This window comes from Echinococcus granulosus (assembly GCF_000524195.1).
Source record: "Echinococcus granulosus chromosome Unknown EG_S00020, whole genome shotgun sequence".
Taxonomy (NCBI): Eukaryota; Metazoa; Platyhelminthes; class Cestoda; order Cyclophyllidea; family Taeniidae; genus Echinococcus; species Echinococcus granulosus.
In genome coordinates, this window is record NW_020170400.1 from 908120 (window position 1) to 932574 (window position 24455).

The following is a 24455-nucleotide window of genomic DNA, read 5'->3' on the forward strand; positions in this document are numbered from 1 at the left end:
GTGTTTGTTTTTGTACTCTATTTGCTCAATGAAAATTTCTCGCATTTTCCCCTCGACTCTCTCTGGAAGTGCTACTATTTCAGCCAAAAAATTGTGGGTAAATAAGTGCATATTTTGATTCCTTTCTATTCTTTTTTTATTTTTTTGACACATGCTGGAAAATGTAAGTAACTTTCTGTAAATCATGCAGGGTTTATTCTGGTCCAGTAATTCTTATTGTTAAGTGGCAAGCATAGTTAACTTTGTCACTGTATACGCCTGAAAATTCACCCTTTTGGTGTAGCTTGGCTTTTATTGTATCGGTAATAGCGCCGGTTCTAGAGAAAAATTTTATTGTTGAAGATAATTTTCTTTGTTTTAATATCAATGCCCCTCTTATTAGTCGTGCGAATATCTAACACAGTCTACAAGAACGTCGTGCATAGGGAAAGGCGAGAAACCTCCTGCCCCCTTTGATTTTACAGACACAACACATGTAGCCCCTCCTTTTCTGGCCTTTTAGGTCAAATGGCTACCTCCATGGCCGAATTGGGATGCCTCGTTAATCGCATCAAGACACGCACGCAAACACTCATGCACCAAATGTGTACGTGTTTTCGACACACTGGAAACAGATTTGTGTTATCAGGGCAGCCAGTGCCAACACAGCTTGTCCTAGACATACTACGAGTCTGTAAAATCGGGTCCTCCTGAAGGCTAGAATAGAATGGATAATATGGTGAGGTGAGGCAAACAACACACCACCGTTGCACTTGGATTCCCTCTGAAGGCGCCATACGATTGGTGTTGTTATCGCAAATTGGTACTGAGGAGCTGGCAGACGATTGTCAGCCGAAATGAGCGTCGTGTCACTAAAATGTAGCAAATGTGAGTCGTAGAGATTGAAGATGTTACACTAGTCAATTAGAACTGCGAGGATTGTCCCATTTTGAACGTCGTTCTCGGCGTTTTTTTGGGGTCGATCATCTGCACTAGTGCTTTAAAAACCAGCCATGAGTCAGGAACGAAAAATCACGCGTGGATTTTTCGATTAAGAGGAGAAGGCATTTATTGCCAGCGTCGGTGATGCATCCCAGTGTTTTTTTAAACGGGCTCTGCAAATCGGGTTGCAGGAGTCACTGGTCTTTCAAGCCCTAGTCTAGTCGAGTGTATTCCATCTACCTAAAAGTAGAGGATGTCTAATCAAGCACAATTTAAAGCCACTTTACAGACCTCAAAGTCAAAGAGCAATCCTTTTTGCTGCCCTTTTTTTATTGCAGCATCGCTCAGCCATCTACGGGGTTATATTAAGCGCCTCAAAAACGTGAAAACCCATTTTTTCCCACTTAGTTTACGTATCTCCACGTGAATAGCATGAGCACCTGCATTATGAATGCTTTACAATCATTCACGTCCAGTGCTGCTTCAAGTTCAATTGCTCCTAAATCAAGGAGGAGATTGGGTGAGTGTGCTTCAAGTCTCTACGGATTCACTCATCCATGGTAGATACCTTTGGCGTTTAGGTCTGGCATTCAGGCATTTAAATCGGTATTGTGGTCCTTTTGGAGGGAGTTCGCTAAGAACAGCGATTATATTTCTAAGTTGATGGTCTAGCAACTGAAATGTCGTAGACAGAATCCCAGGCCACAAACATGGTGCCCCAAACAGGCGAAGGCTGAAGGTCCCGCAAGGGTTAAATGTGCGACCAAAACATATTGTCCATTGCAATACCATGTTTTAGAGCAAACCTTAAACCAAATTTATTGCTCTTCTTCAATAATTGGTTAAAGTGGCAGAAAGATCAGCTGCATGTGTAATTAAGTGATTGGCTCTCACTTTTTTCTGCCCTCGTCCCTAGTATAGCTAAGACAGCAGATATGTCCGTGTTAGGTTGGTGTGAGTCACCAATGCATATGAATGCACACGTTTGGCAAGAGATTGTTAGTATAACTGATCGTCTCGTGTGTATTTAATCAATTAGTGTGAAGAATCGTGCACAGAACCCCTGTGAAACCTTGCCTGTTGACCGATGGGTTGGCTGAGCCATTAAGGTCAAGACACGAAGGTGTGATGTTCTTAATGCGCCACCTAAGTCGATGCCCGCACTTTTGATAGTCATGATGGTTGGGGTGTAAAGCTGAACCGCCAGTAGGACAGGAAATGTTTCTAGTTAACCGTAAGGTCGTTGACAAGTACCTGCCTCCTTTGTAGTACGAGCTAACATACGGTGCAAGGCTTGCAAATTATGCTCCTCGTTCACAATTTAATTTCGGTTCAATGAACAAGTTCTTTAAGGAATGGCTCCATTTTCCTCTTTTGCTGAATTTTCGACAGTGTTTTGGAATAGGCGATTTTCTGCCCTGGACACTGATGACATCATGATTTATCCGAGTCAGTGAGTAGCTTTTAAGAGCAGAGAGGCGGCAATTCGCTGAAGGGACTAGTATTGTATCATGCCAAATTCTGTCGTATAGCCCTATCTTCCCTTGAGTGTCGTCTTCGGTACTTCTGATGTCCACTCCTCTCTTCAGGCAGCCAAAAGAATCGCACAGCTTCCGGTGTAACTAGCGGCGATGATTTGTTTCAGCTTGTAGAATGCGCCTGTCTGTTGGTTTTTGGATCTATTTCCCCCTACACAAAGATCCAATCTTGGCAATGTAAACTTACCTGCTGCTGTTCATTCAAGTGACTGGAAGTGAACGTGTCGAGGATAACGTTCATTGGTATGACGTGAGTGGTAAAAGAACTGTCTCACGCCAACGCCAAATCTGAGTGGAAAGTCGTGAAAGCCACTAAGCGGGTGGGTCTCGCCCCCGTGGATGAACAACAGATGACAAGCGACAAGCTTCAAAAGCGATCAAATAGTTTTTCTTCACCTCCTTCGTGCGCGTACATTGTGGCAACGCGTTGTTCATCTCGGATTGCTTGCTTACCGACAGACAGACAGACGGACAGGATGACCAATTGATTGGTTGATTAAATACCTGACCTGTGACGAGGAATGACTTTTGTGCTATGTAATTGTGTTGCATTGTACTGTACTGTCTTTTATTGGAGCACTCATAAGGCGGGCGTGCATGTCAGTGGTAATATCCGAACAATCTACTCTCCCCACTGCTCACTTATGCACCCACTTGCCTGGCGTTTGTTGAGGCACGTACCACCCAATCCCGAGAAGACTACTTACTTTGTCTGTGGATGTATGTGTGTATGTATATGCGTATGTGTGTGTGGTGGACTGAGAAAACAATTGCTTGTTGGGGAGTGTTCATTTGTTGAAGGCCAGATGCCAATGAAGGCTGAGAAGTATGTGGGTGATGTGGCATGGCTGGATTGGCCTGCGTTTGCGAAAACAGGTTTCTTTTTCTTGTTGATGAACAGCGGAGACTAGTGAATGATATGGGATGCGATACCCACAGAGGGAGACTGCTCTATTTTCTGTCCATCACGACGAGCTAAATTCCGTGTATTACAATTATTACGATTCTTGTAGGCGGGTCTCACTTGTCATTGCTCCCTGTTAAGGTGTTATCTTTATGGCGTTTTACTCGAGACTGGCTGATGTAAGTAATCCGTTTTATAATCAGTTTTAACTTTTGGGTGTTGCTTTATTATTCATCTTGGCCCAGTACTTAAAATTGTGGTGGTTGCCGTCTGACCGTGAAATGATTTTTCGTCGTAATGGGAAGTCTTTAGCATTCCCGTAGGTTTCAATGGTTTTCGTTCTTCATTTCATTGAGACAATTTTTTGAGAGAGATGTGACTTAAGGTGGGACCTTGTTCTAAAGCAGTTGCACTTTTTGTCAAGCTTTTTATCTAGGAATGCGGCCCATCTCATGAGCTATAAGACATAAGTTGGCTTCTTGAAGCATCATTTTAATGCTAGTCTTAGGCTTCCAAATTTCTCCCATAGTCTGCTATTTTGTCTGGTATACTTTTTTGTTAGCGGTACTCGTTCGACGCAGGTCTCATTCTTTTGTTCATCATGCCACGCATCATAAAATCTGGATGTTGGTTAAGAAATAGTTCTTTCCATAGATTTCAGAATTCTTCTATTGCCAGTCTACCGATACAACCATCCACGGGATATGTCTTTTGTAGTGATTAAATTTGCTAGGTACATCAAAATTCACTGTCACTATAATGCAGTCGTTATTCCCTAAACAAGTATTGAAATTTGTTTATTGTAAGCAAGGCAATCAGCAGCATAGGCATGCAGGCACTACAGCAGCATAACCGGCTCGTAACATCAAAACTTACTACGGAGTTTTGTTTTGATATTTGGACTCGGGTCGGGAGCAAGTAGGGTTAGCCGGTGGTAATTTTGTTGAAAGAGGGCAGTAGGTTCACCCATCTATCCACTAAGCGATTTTGAATAGATGTGTCTCCTTGTAAATGATACCCCTCAAGTGTCCATGTCCGTAGCAATTTTGGTGATGACAAAGATTTGTCTTTTCCCTGAATATTCATTTCGCGTTTGGCTAGCTAATGAAAGATTGCACTGCTTTGCTCGATGGATTCAGGTGAGAGGTCCCGTTCTTGTAAGTGTTTTGAATAATCTTGAAAATTTGAGTTAGGCTAGGCCCAGGGCGAATGAGCTAAAGGGACTATAGCGGGTGACGTCGGACGTGTGCATCTCAAATCATCAAAACCCAAGGATTAGACTCCTTTACCCAAGCTCTGTTGCAAAAAGAATTCATGCGTCTGCTCAGACAACAACTTGAAAGAGATAAGCAAACGAGGTGTTTCGCCGGCCAATGCAAGACCCATGGAACGTTAATCAGTGGGTTGAGTGAGATGCCTCGTTCTGGTGGAGATTATTATTGTTGAAAACGAGGGATTGGATCCGATCATTATGCTAGAGAATGTGGATAAGCTCAAAAAATCAACGAAAGTTTCGCGTGGTAACCTACTAAACCTGCAGAATAATGCGGTTGGTCGATGGTTTGAGCGTGAATTTAGAGGAGCTGATCTAAGAGCAGGATAGTGGTGGAGATTGAAACAGCTTTGGTGGGGGCAGGTGGCAGGTATAATTCTCTGGTAAGGTTCCAGCTGGCAACATTGGACTATATGAAATGTGGAACGGACAGGGTACGAACCTGGGGGGGGGGGGGAGGTGTCAACTACGACAGCATGCTAAACACTTGACCGTAAAGACAATGCTTTAGTATTTTTCATAAGGTCAATTGATTAGTTACTCCACCTTCTAAGTGGTTGGTTTTCCTCAAACGACAGATCATTTATCAATCGAAATCTTTGCCTTATTTGGGCTACGAATCTCTCTCAGTGTATGGAAGTTTCATGGTTGCCCTTTTGAGCACGAAGGACACGGGTGTTTGTGCGTGCTTAAGGTTGTTTTTGCAGACGGAGCCGTAGTCCACAGAGCGTCGACTTTAAGCATTTGTATTTGTGAGTGGATGAAATTCGATTACCCGCCCGTAGTAAGATGTGAGGGCTATTCCGTGCGCCGTCGTTGAAGTTGGTAAAATTATATGTAGAAAATTAACAGACAGATTTTAATTTTGTTCATGCTGCTGGATCTACGATTGACCAATCGAAGCATTTGGATGGTCTTGTTGGATGGAATCCTAATTGACCAATGGGTTCTCCAATTCATAAAACTAATCGAATGCAGAAAAAAAAGTGCAAATTAGGCTTCTTTTGATTTTGATCAAATTTAATGATTTGTTTTGTCACCTAGTCCATAGTGGATGATATGCATTCTGCCTGTCCGACATCTGATGCAGAAGAGGAGGATCAAGCTGATGAAGAGGATGTGGAGGAGGCAAGAGAAAATTCATCAGCAACTACCTCTTCCACTCACCACTTCCCTCGAGCTAAATGTCGTCTGCCGCACGTTTTTTCAGCCCCTAAGCAGGTAACGTTTTCTACTTGTAAACTGTCAGTAGTAACTTTCCGGCCTTTTAATATAACAAATTTGAAGTATCCAGTTTCCAGATTCGGTGCCCTTATTTGTACTCAACTAATAAATATCTTATTCTTATAACGCGTAGCTTCTGCAATTAGAGTTCTGTGTGAAGGCAGCTAAATCCACCAAGTATTTACGCCAAGTGCCATTGGGGATCTCCCAGATTATGAAGGCATTTTAATCCTATGGTCGTTTCGATGAGTTTTTATGTGTGCTTTTTTGCAATCGTTAATATAAGAGATGGGCTTGCTTAAAAATTGGATTCCATTCCTCCCCATACTCTAAGGGGACTAGTTCCTGTTACATGTCAGATTCGCACCTGAATTATTCGTGAATCGGTCGGTTTTGTTAAGTTAATTTCTTTTTGCTAATTTTTCTACTGGGCAATTAACGTGAAATTTACATCTGGTATTGGGTAAAAGTGTTAAATTCAACCAGTTACTTAAGTCGTCAGTAAAGTTGAGTTATATGATAGGAGATTATTTTGATTTACTGACAGTCCGAACGTACCTCTTTTCTTGGTTCTGAATATTTTTCATTAAAATAATCATAATTGCTCATATCCGAGATCCCGTTTCAAATAATCTCATCAAACGTAAAACCCTTTCTTTTTTACTTTTGTTTTTTCAATGGATTAGGTATACGCTTTTTGAACTCTTTAAAATTTTGTCGGATTAATTACTAGAAAAATGATTGATGCCTGAAATACCTTGTAACGCTTTTTAGTAATGTGTTAGTATCTTGTAGAAAGCAGCATAATCGTCATGAGGCTCAGAGCCTACCGAATTTCTTGTTGACAAATATTTACTTAATTTATGGAAGTTACAATGGTTCAAAGTGAGAATATGCAGCTGTAGTATGGTTAACGAAGCTTGAGAACTCTTGCAAGTACTCTGTGCCATCTGCTTTTACTAAATAATATCACTTTTTAGCACCACGACTCCAGTTGCCGCCTTTATCACGGCGTGTTGAACTACCTCGACTATCTCAGCGCAGATGCCGCCTTTGGCGAGTTTCGAGTACTCCCTTCCGCGGAAGCTATTGTTTGTTCCATTCATCCCTCAGACGATTATATTCCCCCGCTTCAACCAATCCTTCCACCACGCATACTTATTGCAAATCCCGTCTGCCAATCTATCACACCCCGTCCACGTCACATTTTAACTTGGCCAAGAAAGCGAAATATTCTAAGTAGAGTGAGTCAGGTGTTCGTTTCCCTTTTTTCCTTAAATACTGATTCGTCTGATAATAAGGATATCGTTTTCGATTTTCTCCTACAGCTACGCAACCGACGATCTCTGGATGTCTACATTCCGCTGACAGGTCGACCGAATGGAGAAGAAACTACTGCATTTTCCAATGCCTCCAAAGTACGTCTAGTAGAGCCCTCATCGAGTTTGGACATCAGTCTGCCCGATCCCATTCACCTAGAGGTGGCTGGATTCCTCACTGTTCTGCAAGCGGTTTTGGAAACTCGACGGAAGGAATGTCGACGTCCGGAAGATGTTGAGCATATGTCTTTGGCGGAGGTAAGTAACTCTCGAACTCGAAATTGTAATCCAGCTAATAATCGTGAATTGACCTGATCTACTTATCTCCTCATATATTAATCTATCCGCCTATTTACCCCTTATATTCTTCAACTTTAATGTCTACTTCTGATCTGCTTATTGCTGATCATTATACCAATTCCTGGTTCACTTTCCAAACAGTTCTTCATTATTTTATCTAACACTGCTTTATCTGCCGTCTAATATATGCTTCCATAATCTACCCATCAGTTCCTGATTCACCTATCCGTTTCATATTCATTCAATTGTGCTTGATCGGTTTATCTTCCTTTTACTCATAAATTCCTCCCTATTAACATCCCAGGTCGGCAAGTCTCCTTTCACCGATACCACCTCATTTTCCGGATCCGTTCATTCATCTGCCATGGTGTCGTTAACTCGTTAATTTCTCATCAACGAATCTACCTCTGATCTCATAATTCACCCAATCCTGTCTCCTCCACCCATCCATTCTTCCGGTATCCATCTGTCAAGTCATTTGTTCAGACATCAATGCATAATTTTCTTCCCCATCTTTGATCTCCCCAGTTTCATGTCTATTTCTGGTCCTGCAATCTATCTTTAGTCCTTGGTTGTGTTCATCCAGTTATCCATCTGCACATGTCGGATTTATCCACTTATCCTAAACCTATTTCACGGATTTATCGGTTGGACCTCCTGTCTATCCATTATTCTGTCCACCAATCCTTCAACTATCATATGTGTCGGTTATCTCTTATTTCTTGCATTTTCAGTTGGCACAAGAGAAATTGGATTTACAGAAATGCCTGCTTTACTTCGAAAAGATGAAGGGTCGACCCTCGGATCCTATAACGAAGCGGGTCATGAAACCTATCTATGATCGCTACCGTTGCGTGCGTCGATTGGTTCGCCTCGCCTCCAATTCAGCTATTCGTTTCAGTCGTGGGCGCTCCAGTGGTTCAGCGCCGCAGCCCTCTGTAGATTCTGTCAGAACTCTGATGGGTATAGCAGTGGTAGAACCAACACAGACAGATGAAGTGGTTAAATTTGCAGAAACTGAACCCATAATTACTCTCGAATCCTCTCTAACGCCAGAAGCTCTTCTGGGAACTTCATCTACCAACTTTTCTCAAACGGAAACTGATCAAACCGCTTCTTTCATGAGCAATGGGGCAGAATCCCTACCTTCATTTTTCTTGAATTGGGAACTTACCCTCCTTGAGTTCATTCAATTCGCAATGAATGTGGATCCCGGGGAGCTGACACGTGGACGCGCGGAAATTTTGTCAGTGAAACACAAACTCCAACGCTTTCTTCACGACTACGAGAAACGGATCCAAGAAGTGACGAGTAATTTTATCCTTTTTTGTCACTGCTTCTTATAGACCATCCACCATCAAAACGGGACCGAGATGGATTACGGAGCGAGTATAATCGCTACCGAGACTGCAAACAACGTCTCTACGTGATTGACCGACTTGTGGAGGAACCGCAGACCAACCTTGAGAGTCTAATAGTGGATGCACAGTCGGTAGGAAGAGCCCACCGACGAAGGAAGGTTGTAGAGAGTGCGGTGGGAAAGGATGAAACAATTCAACAGAAGGTGTCCACTACCATCAAAACTGCAACACCGATGCTGCAATCGCAGGATAGCGCTTCTTGCACATAGTGCCCGATATTGAATCCTTACCTTCCTTGTTAATGTGCATTTTCCCTACGTCAATTTTTGACAATTGAAGAATGCTTCTACATTTGAAATTGCGGCTTTCTTTTATCCCTCAATACCTCTCATACTTCCTCTTTATCTCCCCTTGTCTGTTGGTTCTTATTTATTTCACGCTTTGTAAAGATGCCTTGTTACTACTATTACTACTACTGCGGGACTACTAACTGTCCAGTGAAAAAGTTTTTTAGACCAGGTTTCGCTTGATTTTTTGCGTAAAGTTGTTTTGAACTCCCGACATTGCTGCCGCAAACGCAAGAGCTGCTCCATTTTAGCATGGGTGAGGCTTCGTTTGTTCGTTCAAGATGTTCCTCTGCCCTTGATCGGAGTGGCGGATCATGTATCAATGGTTAACAAAAAACATGGCAAGAGCAATTCTCTCGGCTTTTCACGTGACGATAAACAAACTGTCTCACACCAATGTTAAATATGAATGGGTGTGAAGAGTGTTGTAATTATTGTTGGGCCTGCGAAGCAACGCATACTGTGGGAAACCTACCTGTGAGAAGATCTCACGACCGTCCCACAGGACGGAAGTGGATATTTGACGCTTATCACACTTGTTATTTATGCCAGACTGTAACATCACCACACGCAAAATAGAATAGACAATTTGAAAGCAATTATACAACGTAGACGAGTGGTTGAATGCTACTGGTGGTGCTGTTTGATAAAACTTGATTTCCCAAAGTTACGTTTTATTAGTAGCATTTTGTCGATTTTATAATAACTCAACAATCTTACTTTTTTGGCTTATACCTTGTGTAGCCAGAAATTACTTTTCAAATTTGAATTTTGAGTGTAATTACCCGTCTAAATATTGCACCAAACTATTTAATTAATTTTCATTAAAATTGGAAATTAGTTCTTTTATCGTTAAACAAACACAAAATTTCGAGTAATTTTTTTCCAAAAGCAGGAGCATCTTTGAAGCGTTTCACTTTGTTTTCATAGACTTCGTGACTTGCCAGAAAATATGGCTTTTCAAATTATTTTTAAGAGTTAATGCAAACTTGAATTTTCTCTGAGGCAAAGCACCTGTCCACTTTCGTTGGAGTATTTCTTTTTTATGGATGCTTTGAATAGCCTTTGATTTATTCTGAGGATCTAAAATGATCTGCTATTGATACACTACTAAATGGTCCTAAATAATTTAAGACTATCCAATTTAGATATCAAGATTTAGATTATGTTATGCTGACGAGTAGCCTAAAACACCTTAACAGGATTTATGGTGTTTCGTAAAATCGAATTAAGCATATAGAATATTTAATAAGTAAATTCAACGTAGTCTACTTTTTAATACATACCAATAACAGCGAAAGTGACTTTTAAACAGCTCATTTGTATTTTTATTGGTAAACGAGGCCCAACACCGGAATTAGTTATCCTTGGAATACATGTAAGTGATAAGATCAATCACACGACAACTGTAACCATACTCGTTGTCATACCAAGAAATGAGCTTTACAAACGTGTCATTCAGCGATATTCCCGCATTTGCATCGAAGGTAGATGATGCGGTGCTAGTTCGGAAGTCCATACTTACAACATCTTCATCGGTATAATCCAGAATTCCCTTCAAGGCTGGACTCTGCGAAGCATTTTTGACCGCCTCTTTGATCTGTTCGTAAGTGGCAGGTTTGGCAAGTTTGCAAGTAAGATCAACCACTGAGACATCTGGAGTAGGCACTCGGAATGCCATACCTGTCAACTTCCCCTGAAGCTCCGGAATGACTTTTGTGACAGCTTTAGCAGCTCCAGTTTGTGCTGGAATGATATTTAAGGCACCAGCACGACCATCACGCCATCCTTTTGGATTAGGACCATCCACCAACTTCTGTGTTGCTGTATAGGAGTGAACAGTTGTCATCAGACCTTCTACAATGCCAAAGTTGTCGTGAATAACTTTAGCCAACGGAGCTAAACAGTTTGTTGTACAAGAAGCATTCGAGACTATTGTCATAGAGGGATCGTATTTGTCCAGATTAACTCCAACAACAAACGTAGGAGCGTCTTTAGATGGTGCTGAAATTACAACTTTTTTAGCTCGATTGTTCTTTAAATGGGCACCAGCTTTAGCCATGTCAGTATTAACACCGGTAGATTCAACAACATAGTAAACACCATCCTTGTCCCATGGGATAGCTTCAGCATTCAATTCTTTATAAACGGAGATAGCATGGCCATTGATTACCAGCTTCCCATCCTTTTCTTTTACCTCACCGATAAATGGACCGTGGGTAGAATCATATTTGAACATATAAACCATGTAAGTGAGATCAATAAAAGGGTCATTAACGGCACAGACATCTACAGTCCCCTTGCATATGGCAGATCGGAGGACAAGACGACCAATTCTGCCAAACCCATTAATTCCAACCTTAGGCTTGCTCATTACTGAAACCCGTGGAATAGTAGATACCGTGTGTAATAACCTAGCGATGAAGATAAGTTAAACAATTTACATGTAAAAATTGAAATAAGTAAGCAGCATCAAAACTATATCTAAAATTATTCTCGCAAAATTTCGGAATGTTTTGTTGTGACAGACTACCTATTTCAAGCAAAAATACCTAAACTTTCATTATTAAAGTAATGTACATTGAAAGCATTAGGATTTCGGCTATTCGAACTCCACACTGTTGGCTAGTAGTTGCATTCAAACTCAAAAATAATGGTAAAAATTGCAGCGTTTTTAGTGTTTTAAACGATAAGACAAAAATTAGTAAAGGCGAATATAACCCAGCGTCTTCTTTGAAGTCGTAAGAAGCCGCAGTGATGTGCAGAAAATATATTACTGAAACATAGAAAGCAAAGATACTACTGGTGTGGGTCGAAGGTCACGCCCTCTAGCAGAAGTGCAAGCCCCGGAGAGTAAATTATTCACGTAGTCAAAATGGGAGTTCAATAACGTAGTAGGGCTCTACTGTAGCGTCCCGAGACTTCCCTGAAGACGAAAGAAGACACAATACTAGGTGCAGAATGTATGTTCAGCACAGAGAAGGTGTTTGGGCTACTGGCATAGCCCGAAGGCCAGCCCACCCGCCAAGGTAGAAGAAGGCAAATCCAAAAGTTCAAAAGTGGCGCCTCACCAATACCAAGGGATAAACCGTCGTATTACATAGCCTCCCTCCTCTTTCGAGCGTCCCTGGCGCCCCCGCAGGTCAACCTCCTGCGTCAGCCACTACAACGCACCCACGATCCGGCCGTGCCAGTCACCGAATTAGCGTGCAACTGAGGAGATACTTGACTTCAACGTCACTGATCCCTCTTGGCAGCTTAACCGGGTCTGGGGTTTCGTCCGCTTTGGAGGACTTGATTCAGAAAAGGGAAATTGTGCTGGCCATTATGCGTGTCCATAGATAGATGCAGGAACACTGACAGGTCCATGGGAAGAAGTTTCTCGTCCGTTCCTTCTTGCCACGTTGTTCCCACTTTAGAGGGTAGGGGAAGTCTGTAACGAAACTTTCAGACGCTTCACGGCTAGTGCCACTTCAGTTGTTAATAGGTTTTCTGCAGAACATGGGACTGGGATTGATGCCGAAGGTAGACGTCAACTTCAACCCCTTTTTTGGGATCATCACCATTCTCCCATCCGTAGCATATGTACTTCTTCCTCTCCACTGAGGCTTATTACCCAGAAGTGAAAAACAGGATATATGGCCTTTAGGATCGGGTTCGCTTTTCGTTGCCACCAATGTAGCGTCCCAAGACTTCCCTGAAGACGAAAGAAGACACAATACTCGGACAGAATATATATTCAGCGCAAAGAGGGTGTCTGGACTATTGGCATGGCCCAAAAGGCCAGCCCACCCAGCGAGGTACAAGGGGGCTAATTCAAAGTACAAAAGTGGCGTCTCACCAGAACCGAGGGATAAACCACCATCGTATTACACTACGGTAGTAACCAACCTCTAAGAATCATTTGAGCAGCTTGTTTTTAGGGTAGTCTTCTTCAATCGCCCTTATCAATTGATGTGTGTTTATTGCCTTTGTTTTATTTCTGGGGTCAGAGAATACTCGACTTGTTTGCTCAAGAAATTGAAAATGAAAGCAGAAGGTTTGAAGAATGGTACGACAAACTATTTTTAAATAAGCAACAGGACTTATGTTGCTTTTCTAACTAAGACAACTTTGCATTTGAATGCAGAATCTTGCATCCTAATGTGAAAACGACCAATTGTTACACAAATTACTAGGAATGTGAAAAGCACACTACATTACATAGGAATTGCAAACAGGTGTGTTTATACAGAGTTTAGATTCATCTCTACAGAGCTGTATACACGGAATAGAAGAACAGATATGCTAGTGGGTTAAAAGGTTGCTTTAATATGATGGACGCAGGGCACTATGAGTGCCCAGCTATTTATAGTCATAATCCCAAAAGGATAAAGAATCATGTACGTACGTGCATAAAAATAAGCAAATAATGGCGGAGAACAAGGGAAATTCACCACTTTTGATTGACATGCTCTGCGTGGAGATAAGGATGTATCTTACTGACGCTTCGTTTATAGGCAAATTGAAAATTTAGAAAATGAATACATCGAGGTGATGATGTAGCAAGGATTCGAGAATCCGGGCGATTACAGTCATGAAAATGGCCTCCTAATCCAGTGTTGCGAATGGAAGAAACTTTTGTACCAGTAGTACGTCGTGAGCTCACCAAGTGCCAAAGAAATTCAAGGAGTGACAGTCTGCAAGATTTTTGATTTTAACCCCCTTCTGTGACTTCCAGTAGACTCGCTCGAAACCCATCAAGATGATACGCGTTACAGCAAACTTCAGAGAATAAGAAAATTTGGATCCAATTCTAGCGAATAAGGAGAACTGCTAAGCAAGGCCGTCCTTTGCCTTCTAAAAACGCCTCTATCATACCACAATCCCCATTTGTTGAACTTGAAGACTGTAGGGAAATTAGGGGTTAAACCTGCTTCAAACAGCTCAAATGTGATTTAAGGAAAAAATATTTTATAACGATCAAACGTTAACATAGGTATTGTGGTAAAATAACATTTTTTTAACTCTGGTTCGAGCCAAGCGGAGACCTCGGTTTGTGCAGATTGTACTTTAGTTCTGTAACATGCTCATTGGGCCGTGCTAATAGCCCATTAATTCTTTACTTTATTAAGCCTTCTGTTATTTCCGAACTATTTTGGCTTATTATAGCTAAAGGAAAGAATTTGGGCGCCACAGTGGTGACCGCATCGGCAGACCTTTCTCCCTCCACAACAGACACAGACTTCGCAATTGCTTCGATGCGCCAACAATTATATTTCAAAACAAGATTTATTGGTAAAGTCGGGAGGATTTCTTATTACAAAAGTGACCTTGATGAATGAAGATAAGAATCAAAATCTTACAGAATGGATTTGAACAAATAAAGCTGTTAATGGGCTGCAACATCGACTGACTGTTTTTCCACCTGTGATTGAATTTCAAGTTTCGCCAATCTATCGGTTAACTGATTTGCTGCTGCCTTCGATGTACTCTCCGGTGTTGTAGAACCTGGAACTTTTCCGGTTTCTTTGGACGGCTCCAACGCACTCTTTTCAGAGAACTTCGCTACAAAGAGGATGAAGAGAAGCAGTTAAAATGTGGGGAGATCAAAAATCATTCCGACGATGCCAATTCGCTATTTACCTGGTAGATTAGAAAATCCATGCGGGGACAGCTTACATTTATCAAAAGCCTTCTTAAATTCTTGTGCAACTGAAAGAGGACATTAGAACACAAAATTAAAGAGGTACTTTCGGCATTTGCAAAACGAACACCCAAAATTTCAGCCTTTATCTCATTATCGGTGAAATCACTAGGCGCCATCCAAACAAAACCTCTGGTCGAACCTGCGGTTGCTCGTAATTCCATGCAGGGAAGAATGCAATGATTTGCACAAATCTAAGAAGAAAAAACAGTGACAAATCCCAAAATGCATACAAGAACGTCATACATTAAGAGAAGATATACACACCTTTAACGTCTTGTCTCGACGCATAATGACTCGACAGCAGTGCGTATCAGGGTTTGAAAGAACTTTAAGTTCTCCTGTCCCCCGTTCTTTCCACTCAGGTTCGTCCGATTTGGCATCAAAGCGAAAAAGTTTTGCCCGACTAATTCCTTTATGATTGGTTAAAGATGAGAACATACGCTTTGAAAAGATACATTTCATCTTCTTCGAGTGTTTTTACATCAACTAAATGGCGCGAGACGATGGGCTCGAAGTGGGCTGAGGCATTTTCCTCCCAAAACTAAACATTAAAAATTGGAGATTAGCAAACCTCATCCCCAGAATGAGACATGGCGTAACATAGGAATGGCTGGTGAGGATACTTTAGCAGCTTAACCATTCAAATGTATTCATTGATAACCAATCAATTGTTCACCAGACTGAAGCAACAAGTGGACAAAGCTTCTGATATTTTGAGGTTTAAAACATTTTAACGGGATACCCACAGTTTCCAAAGATAAAAGTTATTTTGGTCTGTTTGCACCCTTTAGACATTGTTTCCCATCGTTTGCGAAATTTTTGAGCTTGGACAAAAAACCAACCAGTTTGGTTAAAACTAGTTCATTTATGTCCATTTGATCAATAACCACTCTTTCGAGTAGCAAAAAGTATTTAACCCTATTTTGCAACCTTGAATCTGCAGGAATCTGATCGATGTAATGAAGTTATCTAGGATCGAACTAACAAACCAATATATTTAAATAGTCCATATGGTTCCCTGCCTTATTTCCCAGGCTGGCACACTTTGCACAAAAAGTGTTTCCGCTTTTGTTTCGAATAATTTCTGATTGTTGGTCATGAAAATGTTCTGTTCATCAATGCGCTTACAATTCGATTGCGTACATATTCTCACTTCATGCTCCAAAACATTACGTCAGAAATTCCAGTTTATGTAAGGTCGAAATAAGGGCTTAATCAAATTGGCGACAACATTCACGTCTCTAGCGTTAAAATGTATGATATGAGGATGGGCAAGAGCTTCCCAAATCCCGGACTAGAAGTTTCTAGTCTTTCTTCTAATTTAGATACTGCCTGATGCAAAAACTTCGCCCGATTGCTGATCATTCGACTAAATCGGAGGTAAAGCTGGACACCTGATGCGAGTAACTATATGTATTTCCCAGCTCTGATTCTCTTCGTACAGTGCAAGGGACTTCGGATCCCACATTACTACTCACCTGCATTTATTGGTATTAGAGCTTACACCAACTAAATTTTCTTGTGATTATTTTGACTGTCATGCACACATACTACTGAAAGTGGGTAGTACTTTGCAAGATGTGCAGTTTACAAAAAAGCTGACCAGAAGTAAATAAAAAGAAGCACCAATAAACTCGTCACATCGTCATGCACGCCCCAACACCCATGGTCGTATAAGCGAAGGTTTTTAGTACAACATACTCAATAGTTTGACGGTATTACACAATTTTCGTTGGGTCCTGTCAGAATGAAGCTGGAAGACTGCGGTGGGAAACAAGGGGGAGTGATTCTAGACGGTAGCATTAGTTTTGAACTACCGAATAGTGCCTAAGTGAGGATATTGTAATCTGAAGGTAACGTTTATTTGTCGTACAGTGGATTTGTCACCTCCTTTCCATCTCGCGGCTGAAAGGAAAAGTAAAAATCGATTAAAGAAGTCCCAAAAAGCGGCGGAAATTTTTGTTTTTCTTCCTCTTCACTCACAATTGCAAGACCCGGAATTTCGTAGACATACTCGCCTTCAACAGGGAATGGCGGCATAGGAGGTGCAGATGGATACCTGTGAAGGATGCAGAAATCAACTTACAAGGAACTAATTTCCATTACCCAATCAAGGCAAAATTCAGAATGTCCTGCATTTAGCATAGAAGAAGACCCGAGGCATTGCCTTTAAAGGGCTTCAAATCAAAGAAAATAATTAGCTATAAGTGACGACTACTTAACAACTGTTCTTTATCTGCAACGAAATTTTGTCGGTTTTTTAATTTGGAGTTTTGCATTTCTAGATGGAATCCCCAATCTGTTGCGAAAACGTTGAAATCTTCCGCTCCCCTAAGGTAAGTCACTCAGGGTTATCTTCAAAGAATCACAAAGCCGGTAAAAGGTTTGGATGTTAGTTAGAAATTAAAAAGATAGGATAGAAATACTGACTTTTTTGTTGCAGTGTAAAAGGCGATTCAAGTAAGTTATCGCTAAATATCCCACCTCAAAGATGGTAGAAAAGTCGTAATTTGCTATAACGCCGTTTAAAACAGGAGGTCATTCTCCAAATGGAAGCTTAAGCTTTGGTTTTTGGCCAAAATTTTGAGTTGTTTATTTAAACTACCCATCAACGCTAGAAGGCGTTGCCACCGTAAACTCCTCAGCAAAGACAGACGAGTCCTTGCTAAGTAACAACCAGGAAATCCATGGACATAACGAGTTGAAACATCATCATTTACCTTCTTAGGGTGATTTATTGCAGGTTATTAAGAAAGCCAAAAGACCGGAATTCTTCGGCTAGGCTCAATTCAAGTTTTAATTTGATTTAAAAGATGGAAAGTGGAGGTTATGTGCTGGTAGGAAATACTTCCGATTACTACTTTATTTGGGATTTGATTTTTGCAAGGATTTCCTTTATCACTGTCAAGAATGGGACTTTCATCCTTAATTTACAATTCCAATTTATGAGCAGTAATGTCGTCAACCTTTCCCAGAACGTGACGCTATCGTTCACTTTTTCCTGATTGGCCAATTCTGCTTGTAGGTAGGCTTTAGATGAGCTATAAGATTGCAATAAAATCAAGGCCAATCAAATATCACAAATGCACGAGACTGGAAGTCTCCGGTCCTCAACTTTCCATTCGTGGGTAGGGGGCCCCATACGCTCACGTTGTACTCCCCTGCCTACTCACACGCGTCGGCAAGTAAGGATGAAGACTCTGTATCCAGATTAAATGCGGATCCAAGCTCATGCACATTATCCTACTTCAAAATGGCAAAAAATGCGTTCTCATTAAGGTTTCGCCTTTTCTTTCCTTGCATTGTACATTCCTTTTCAAGAAGAGAATCTAAGCCACCTTGATAAATTCTAGTCGTCACAGTGGTATCTACATCGACGTTCGGAGAACTGGTATGTTGACCATCTAGTAATAGAAAAGGCAAAGTTGTCTATAGACTAATGAGTGGCTGCTTTAGCAACTCCATTCAAGGACAAAAAAATAGTTCTGAGCCGTTTATTACAGCTTGGGACCCGTGCCTGATATTTAGTAAAAATGGCAAACATAAAAGTTTGAAAGAAAATCAGAAAATCCACTGCTATCAAAAGGGTAAATGAGGATACACCCTATAAACAGAAAAAGATGTTAAAGGATCAGATGAAATTAATTGAAGTATTCAGCAAAAAAAGTACTAGTTAAATGACAATAAAAGAATGAAAAAGAGAAACGTGCAATTAACAAGTTAACGGTGACGGTAAGATTGTCAGAATGTGCCTAATTGTTGACGCAAAGCGTCTCACGTTATTAGCAAATTAACAGGCAACACAAGGCAACTTTAAAGTACAAAAGAGGCGGGCAGAAGATACAGTGATTTATAGCTGTAACACATTATCTGCGATTTCTTCGTGTTATACCTGTTAAAGAAGAGACCCACAGGTTTAATTAACCAAGTGATGGCAATCACGCATCAATGAGTTAGGAGTAAAACAATGAGACAACCCATAAAACAGCGGTTTCGCGCATTCGCAGCTGAGATGAAGGGACCGCAGTAGTTGAGGCATTCCTTCCTACACAATACCAACGTCTTTAAACTTTTCGCAAATTTACCACCTTTTTTCTGCAAGAACTGAGACGAGTGGCAACATCCCAGTCGAATTATATAATCTTGAACTGTCATGTCTCCCTGCTCACAATCCCGCAGGCATTTTTATCTCTTCCAAGTTGCCACCCCCTCAAGGTGCCTTTTTTCCAGTCAAGATTAGAAGACAGTCAGCACAGCATTTCTCACTCGATGCCCCTTGAAGTGGCGCATTGGCACACTTACATTTTTCACTGCCTTCCGATGTTGTGACGAGTCCTTCTTCGTACCTCTGAATTCAAAGGGGTGAAACAACACTAACTTTTCATCTCAATTTGCTTTCCTTGCGTTCGTTCACAAGCACCTTCGAGGTTACTGATTCCACTTTGCCACTTTCATCGTAAATCGCTCACACCTTCTGAATCAATACCCCTTGACCTTGACCACTCTCTATTCCCCCACGAATGGTGACTTGGGTTTGTTATTTGCTTTTTTGAAAAATACTTCTAAAGCCTGTTAATTGAATCTCACTCCTTCGAATTCAAGTCCCCACCCTTGCTGTAAATCCAAAAATGCCGTCTTCCCACCACAACCATTGAGAATGAATGGAAGTGGTGAGATGACTTGCATTCTCCCCTCACTTCCTTCTCAGTGTCTGGCTTTGCAATTAAAAGGTAAATCACCCTTTAATCAGTTCCAATTGATGCTTCGTTCGCACTTATGAGTGGAGATGAATGGAGTCGAAAAGATAGTATTGAAGCAATGCAAAGGCATTGTCCTCCCTCAAACGACTCTAGCAACAACTCAACTGTTTTTGCTCAGTTATTTGGATACGACCCACTTATAGGGAAGAAGAGCCTCCACAATAATGGGATTATTTGACCGGGAATTTAACCAACCTATGCGATTTTCGATCACAGAGACGAGAGCCGGGAAAAGTCTACCACTGCTTGATCTCCAATTATTGGGGAAAACAATGGGTCTGTTCACGAGTGCGATGTTGTCTCGAGGCGTGAGTTCCGATTTGCCTACCCCTTCGCCTTTTCTCCCAATTGTTCATAAACATAGCCATAGATTGTCGTACAAGCGTGTCAGATTCAAGCCCCATTTTCGGTCAAGGTGGAGGACTGTGCCTCAAAGTGGTCCAATCTGTCTACTAAGCCTTCATTTGTCAGCAGATCTGAGGAGATCTGTTCCCCATCAGAGCACACATACTGACGTCCTACCCCCCCTTCCCTCAAACGGCAGTCACACGGCATTTGTTGACCGCAAAATCGCCGATACAAGAGACGCGTTATTCATCACTTGAGGTGGATTGTTGAACAAGTCTTCACTTTACTCTTGGCGCCTTTGCTCTCCCCATATCAGCAGCTCCGCACACCGCATTACTATCTTTGTATTGGATGAAATACCTTCAATAATGAATGTATTCTGGTCACTCCATTAGGCGATCTCAGTGCAGGGCATGCTTTTATGACATGTTGCTCTCTACATTTGAAGGGCTCCCAGAAACCTTGGCCTGCTCAATAGCTGAAATGGAGTTGGTGACAGGTGACTGGTTATCCCTTTTTCTCTCAAATCCTTCCCACCGGTGGTGATCAGGCCCAGATCACGCCAAAATGGGCAATGGTAGGACGGATGAAACAGCTGCTATTTTTCCTATTCTTCTTCTCCTCCGTCTTCCTCCATTTTCCTTCTTTTTCTTCCCAGCATTCTCCTTCTTCCCTTCCTCCCTCTTCTCTATTGCATATGCCGATTCACAGAAACCACTGGCCTTATGCATTATGGTCTCATTGCTGCCTTTCCAAAGAGGTTGTTTGGTAACTGCTTCTCAAGTACCTTTCTTACATCCTATCGAATGCCTACGCGGACGAAACATCTTCTTGATAAATCTGACACACTTTTATCCATTTACCTCATCATAACCCACATCACCCAACTTCCCACCTGCTTATGGCCTCTTCTCAGCAAGTTATAGAGCAATGAATAACTTCTCACAAAGCCTCGCCATTCAGTCAGTGACTTCTTTTCAAGGGTAACTACGCAACTGGGCGAGCATTCTACTCATAATAATGCGTTGGAGGAAAGAAGCCCCGAAACAGTGACACAGCTGCGCCAAGTGCATTTCACCGCTTTCAGCAGCGAATATCTACACTGATTCCCTGTTAAGAGCAGCCTAGTACGGGAGTTGGTTCTAACACACTCCGGCAATTCTTCCCTTGACACTTGGCAACCATGTTTAATTTGCGAGGAATCGGAACATTCGATTACTTCCTTCTTATTCCCCGTTTGCATTCAATTGCTTCCTCTAGATAGTGCTTACTCCCACGTTAAAGCATTCCCCAATGCATGCAGCTTCACATTTTTCCCTTTAAAAAAGATCTGCCAATTCGTTTGATCTAATCAGATGGGTGGTCCAATCCGCGAAACTGGTGTAGCGTGACACATTTCCGGTCAGTCAGTCAGCCAATTCATCAATCATTAACCGTGAAGCAGAGCCTGGCAGCAAATCGCATTGAACTGTAATTTGTGCAGTTTATTTTAGTAGTGTTCGTCGGAGGTTGCATGTTGTCTTAACTGAGTATTTTGCCAAAATATACACATCATATGACCTATATTTGGTTGACACCGCAAGTTGTTCACACTCCTGCCCACCTACTTCGCCCCTTCTCATCTTCACAAAATACAAGACACGCCTAACGATGATGAAATTGTAGAGGTGACATCTCCTTTCTCATAGATTTGGTAAGTAGGTCCTAGTGTTTCCCACAGATCCTTCTATATCGACTTTGCTGTCGACAGTTCCGGCTTGAGTTTCTCTGCTACGGGAGATTAAGAAGGTCGTCTCCTCCAAAGACAATGAACCGAGTGACGGCCAAAATCAGCATTTGTGTTTAGACTCCGCAACCACTTTACAAAATGCGAGGCTGTCTTGAAGCCGACCGCGAGCAGATGCATTACTCGCATTCATTCTTTTTCTAGCCCTTGTAGTCGTTGTTATTCTGCTTTTGATTGTTAGTTCTAGGCTTTTGGAACGCATTTCTAGATCAATGATGAAGTTTATCATATTGCACGAGAATACAACTCTCATATTTGTCTTTTTTTTATGCCTCTTCTACTGTCTTTGAAATCCCTCCTTCATTTCTTGCAATTGTGGCTGAATCTCTGTAGCCCTTTCTATTTAGTGTTACCAATTGTCTTAATCCTCGCAGAGGAGATAACTATGTAGCGGCGAGAATTTTATTCACATGCTGACTTCACCTTGTTTCTACTGGAATCCCATTTTGGTGATGAAATTTATGCTTGACTCAAAGCTACCTTCACTCCAGGCCACCCAACTTGTGCACAGCAGTCACAAGACACACGCCGATGCAACGAATTGGCAATTCTTATTCAACTTTCGAAACAAAAATGGACTCTAAACCACCTTAAATAATTTTTTTAACCAAATGCTTGGATTTTACGATATTTTAAGACTTTTTCTTATGAAGGAAAACATACATTTTGCAGAAGAGAGTAAGCAGAAATCGAGAAGTAGTCTTAAAATAGCAAAGAATACTTGTTTGAAAAATTCGTGCAGCTTTCGTCAAGTTCACTGCAAGGATTTCTCAAATCCTGAAGGGACTTATCAGCTACATGCGTTTGTCTATATGTATGCCTCAGCTCAATGCCATAGTACATAACAATAAAAAATTTACAGCTATCTTCCTTCTTTGGACCCTTGATAAAGGGTCTTCGTAGCGGAATTACTTGGACCCGATTGCAAAGCCGATAAGAACCTGAGCTAATATTTTGATCAACAAAGCAGCAAGGTAAGAAATGGGCAATGAAACTCACGGCTGCGCAGAATTACGATCCTTCTGGTAGTGATAGTGCAGCATCTCAGCCGACGGTGCCAACTTCCGGTCTTCTGAGGGTTGCACGTAGTAAGGCTGTGTCGCATTCACCAAATTCGGCACATAAGAATTCGACTTATCCTTTATGGTGGACTCACTGTCTGAACTGCTTTTGGGCGGTTTTGAAGGCTCACTCTTTCTTCGCCTAAAGTAGAGCATCAAATATAGCTCAAAATAAGCGGTATTGCTCGATGAAACTGGACCTCATAGGCTGACACATGGGGATATGGGGCTCTGCTACAGCAATTCACATAGGCGACAAACGCAAGGTAAGACCGAAGTCTTGGATGACGCGAATGCATTAGATGTATCCACCCCTCTCCAACTGCGTGTGAGATCAGCAGCTTTGCAAATAATAGTTGAAAATTGATCAGTAAATGACTAAAGCTAGCACAGAATTGGCTGATGGTAGTGTGATTCTGGTAGAAGATGAAATTATCTCTAATGAAAGGGCCTTGCCCCCATTCGCGCTTTTAATCTATCCACAAATTCACTTTAAATTTTAATTTGGTTGTGACTGGTCAGCAAAGGAAAAAAATTAGTGACCTCATATGATCCTTTAATGATGAATGAGTTGGGGTCCCCTTGCCCAGAATTCATCGCAAATTAACAAGTAGGCTATGGCATGTAACGTGATCCAGTGCTTTTGAGTGATACATTAGCAGAAGAAAGGAGAGAGCGAATGCCTCTACTACTATCCTTAATGCAAGAGTAACTACTAACAGCGAAGGTAACATCAACTGCAACTATGTACATTTTTTCACCTTACACAAGGTACTTAAATTCTCAGGGATGATGCAATCCGTTGTATTGAGTGACAGTGTATGTGCGATTTCGGATATACCCTTCTCACACACTCGAAAACGGATTTTGTGTGCACACTAAGGGCAACAAGAGTGAAATGAAGGCTGTGTGTGTGCCTGATGTACTTGCATCGAGAATGAAGCGTTTAAACCGATTTAGTCACTGTGACTCACCAAATAAAACAGGCTAGAAGGGAGAGGATCACGACAATGATGACAGCCGCGAGAATGACACCACAGGCTGAAAGATAGAAAGTTAATAATGTTGGAGGATTTCATTGCTAAATTTGGGACCGATAAATGTTAGTGAAGACTTACCAATGCCGATGGGGACCCACCTATCCATGAAGCCCTCGGTTAATTCGTTATCGTCGCCTAAAAGTTAAAAAGGGATATTAATTAACTCTAATGTGTAGACTATGCTAGAGCAAGTAGTATCTGTGTGTGTGAGGCCAATACTTTTCTCCAGCCTGCTGGTTCACCTTGCAGCATCAAAATGAAATTTACCACCCCAAGAAGGAAGTGTCGTCATCACCGGTGGGAGGATTAGGAATTTAAAAAGTAGCCGCATTAAGCTTTCAGCTAGCTATAGCCATAAACCCATTGGAAAAAAAAACAAACATTCAAGGGTTTAATGGGGGCAGAAGCATCAGTTGTGAATAATGATTGCACTTACGTCCTAATTCATACCGGCGTCATGTAAATAGAGCATATAGTAAGAGGAAACCAAAGCAATTTATTGTAAAAGAGAACTAGGACAAACACCTAAACGGATGCTTAAGGCGAATAATTTGTTATCACCGAAAACGCATATTCTAGAACCA

The 24455-nt window shown here is 41.6% G+C and overlaps 5 protein-coding genes across 5 annotated transcripts in view; 1 reads left to right on the forward strand and 4 right to left on the reverse strand. All coding sequences in view use genetic code 11, as the record gives it.

Moving 5' to 3' along the window:
- Nucleotides 1–9109, forward strand: part of EGR_03739 (Rho GTPase-activating protein 22) — a gene marked incomplete at both ends in the record, with an annotated part of 20774 nt that extends 11665 nt beyond the window's left edge. The window contains 5 exons of the mRNA XM_024492988.1: nucleotides 5681–5857; nucleotides 6841–7104; nucleotides 7189–7437; nucleotides 8214–8790; nucleotides 8826–9109. Coding sequence (XP_024352645.1) covers nucleotides 5681–5857; nucleotides 6841–7104; nucleotides 7189–7437; nucleotides 8214–8790; nucleotides 8826–9109 — 1551 coding nt within the window. The remainder of the gene's footprint in view (nucleotides 1–5680; nucleotides 5858–6840; nucleotides 7105–7188; nucleotides 7438–8213; nucleotides 8791–8825) is intronic.
- A 1435-nt stretch (nucleotides 9110–10544) lies between these two features.
- Nucleotides 10545–11561, reverse strand: EGR_03740 (Glyceraldehyde-3-phosphate dehydrogenase; the record flags this gene model as incomplete). Its single annotated transcript, XM_024492989.1, has 1 exon — nucleotides 10545–11561. One exon carries the CDS (start codon nucleotides 11559–11561, stop codon nucleotides 10545–10547), a length of 1017 nt encoding a protein of 338 aa, XP_024352646.1.
- Nucleotides 11562–14558: 2997 nt separating this feature from the next.
- On the reverse strand, nucleotides 14559–15516 carry EGR_03741 (Ran-specific GTPase-activating protein; the record flags this gene model as incomplete). Its single annotated transcript, XM_024492990.1, has 6 exons — nucleotides 14559–14734; nucleotides 14813–14881; nucleotides 14920–15067; nucleotides 15141–15279; nucleotides 15317–15417; nucleotides 15448–15516. 6 exons carry the CDS (start codon nucleotides 15514–15516, stop codon nucleotides 14559–14561), a joined length of 702 nt encoding a protein of 233 aa, XP_024352647.1.
- Nucleotides 15517–15640: 124 nt separating this feature from the next.
- Nucleotides 15641–21999, reverse strand: EGR_03742 (hypothetical protein; the record flags this gene model as incomplete). The annotated part of the gene is made up of 5 exons (XM_024492991.1): nucleotides 15641–15767; nucleotides 16750–16935; nucleotides 17738–17917; nucleotides 18124–18280; nucleotides 21849–21999. 5 exons carry the CDS (start codon nucleotides 21997–21999, stop codon nucleotides 15641–15643), a joined length of 801 nt encoding a protein of 266 aa, XP_024352648.1.
- Nucleotides 22000–22765: 766 nt separating this feature from the next.
- EGR_03743 (hypothetical protein) lies at nucleotides 22766–24163 on the reverse strand (the record flags this gene model as incomplete). Its single annotated transcript, XM_024492992.1, has 4 exons — nucleotides 22766–22973; nucleotides 23806–23872; nucleotides 23950–24006; nucleotides 24139–24163. The coding sequence occupies 4 exons, from the start codon at nucleotides 24161–24163 to the stop codon at nucleotides 22766–22768; spliced, it is 357 nt and encodes a 118-aa protein (XP_024352649.1).
- Nucleotides 24164–24455: the final 292 nt, after the last annotated feature.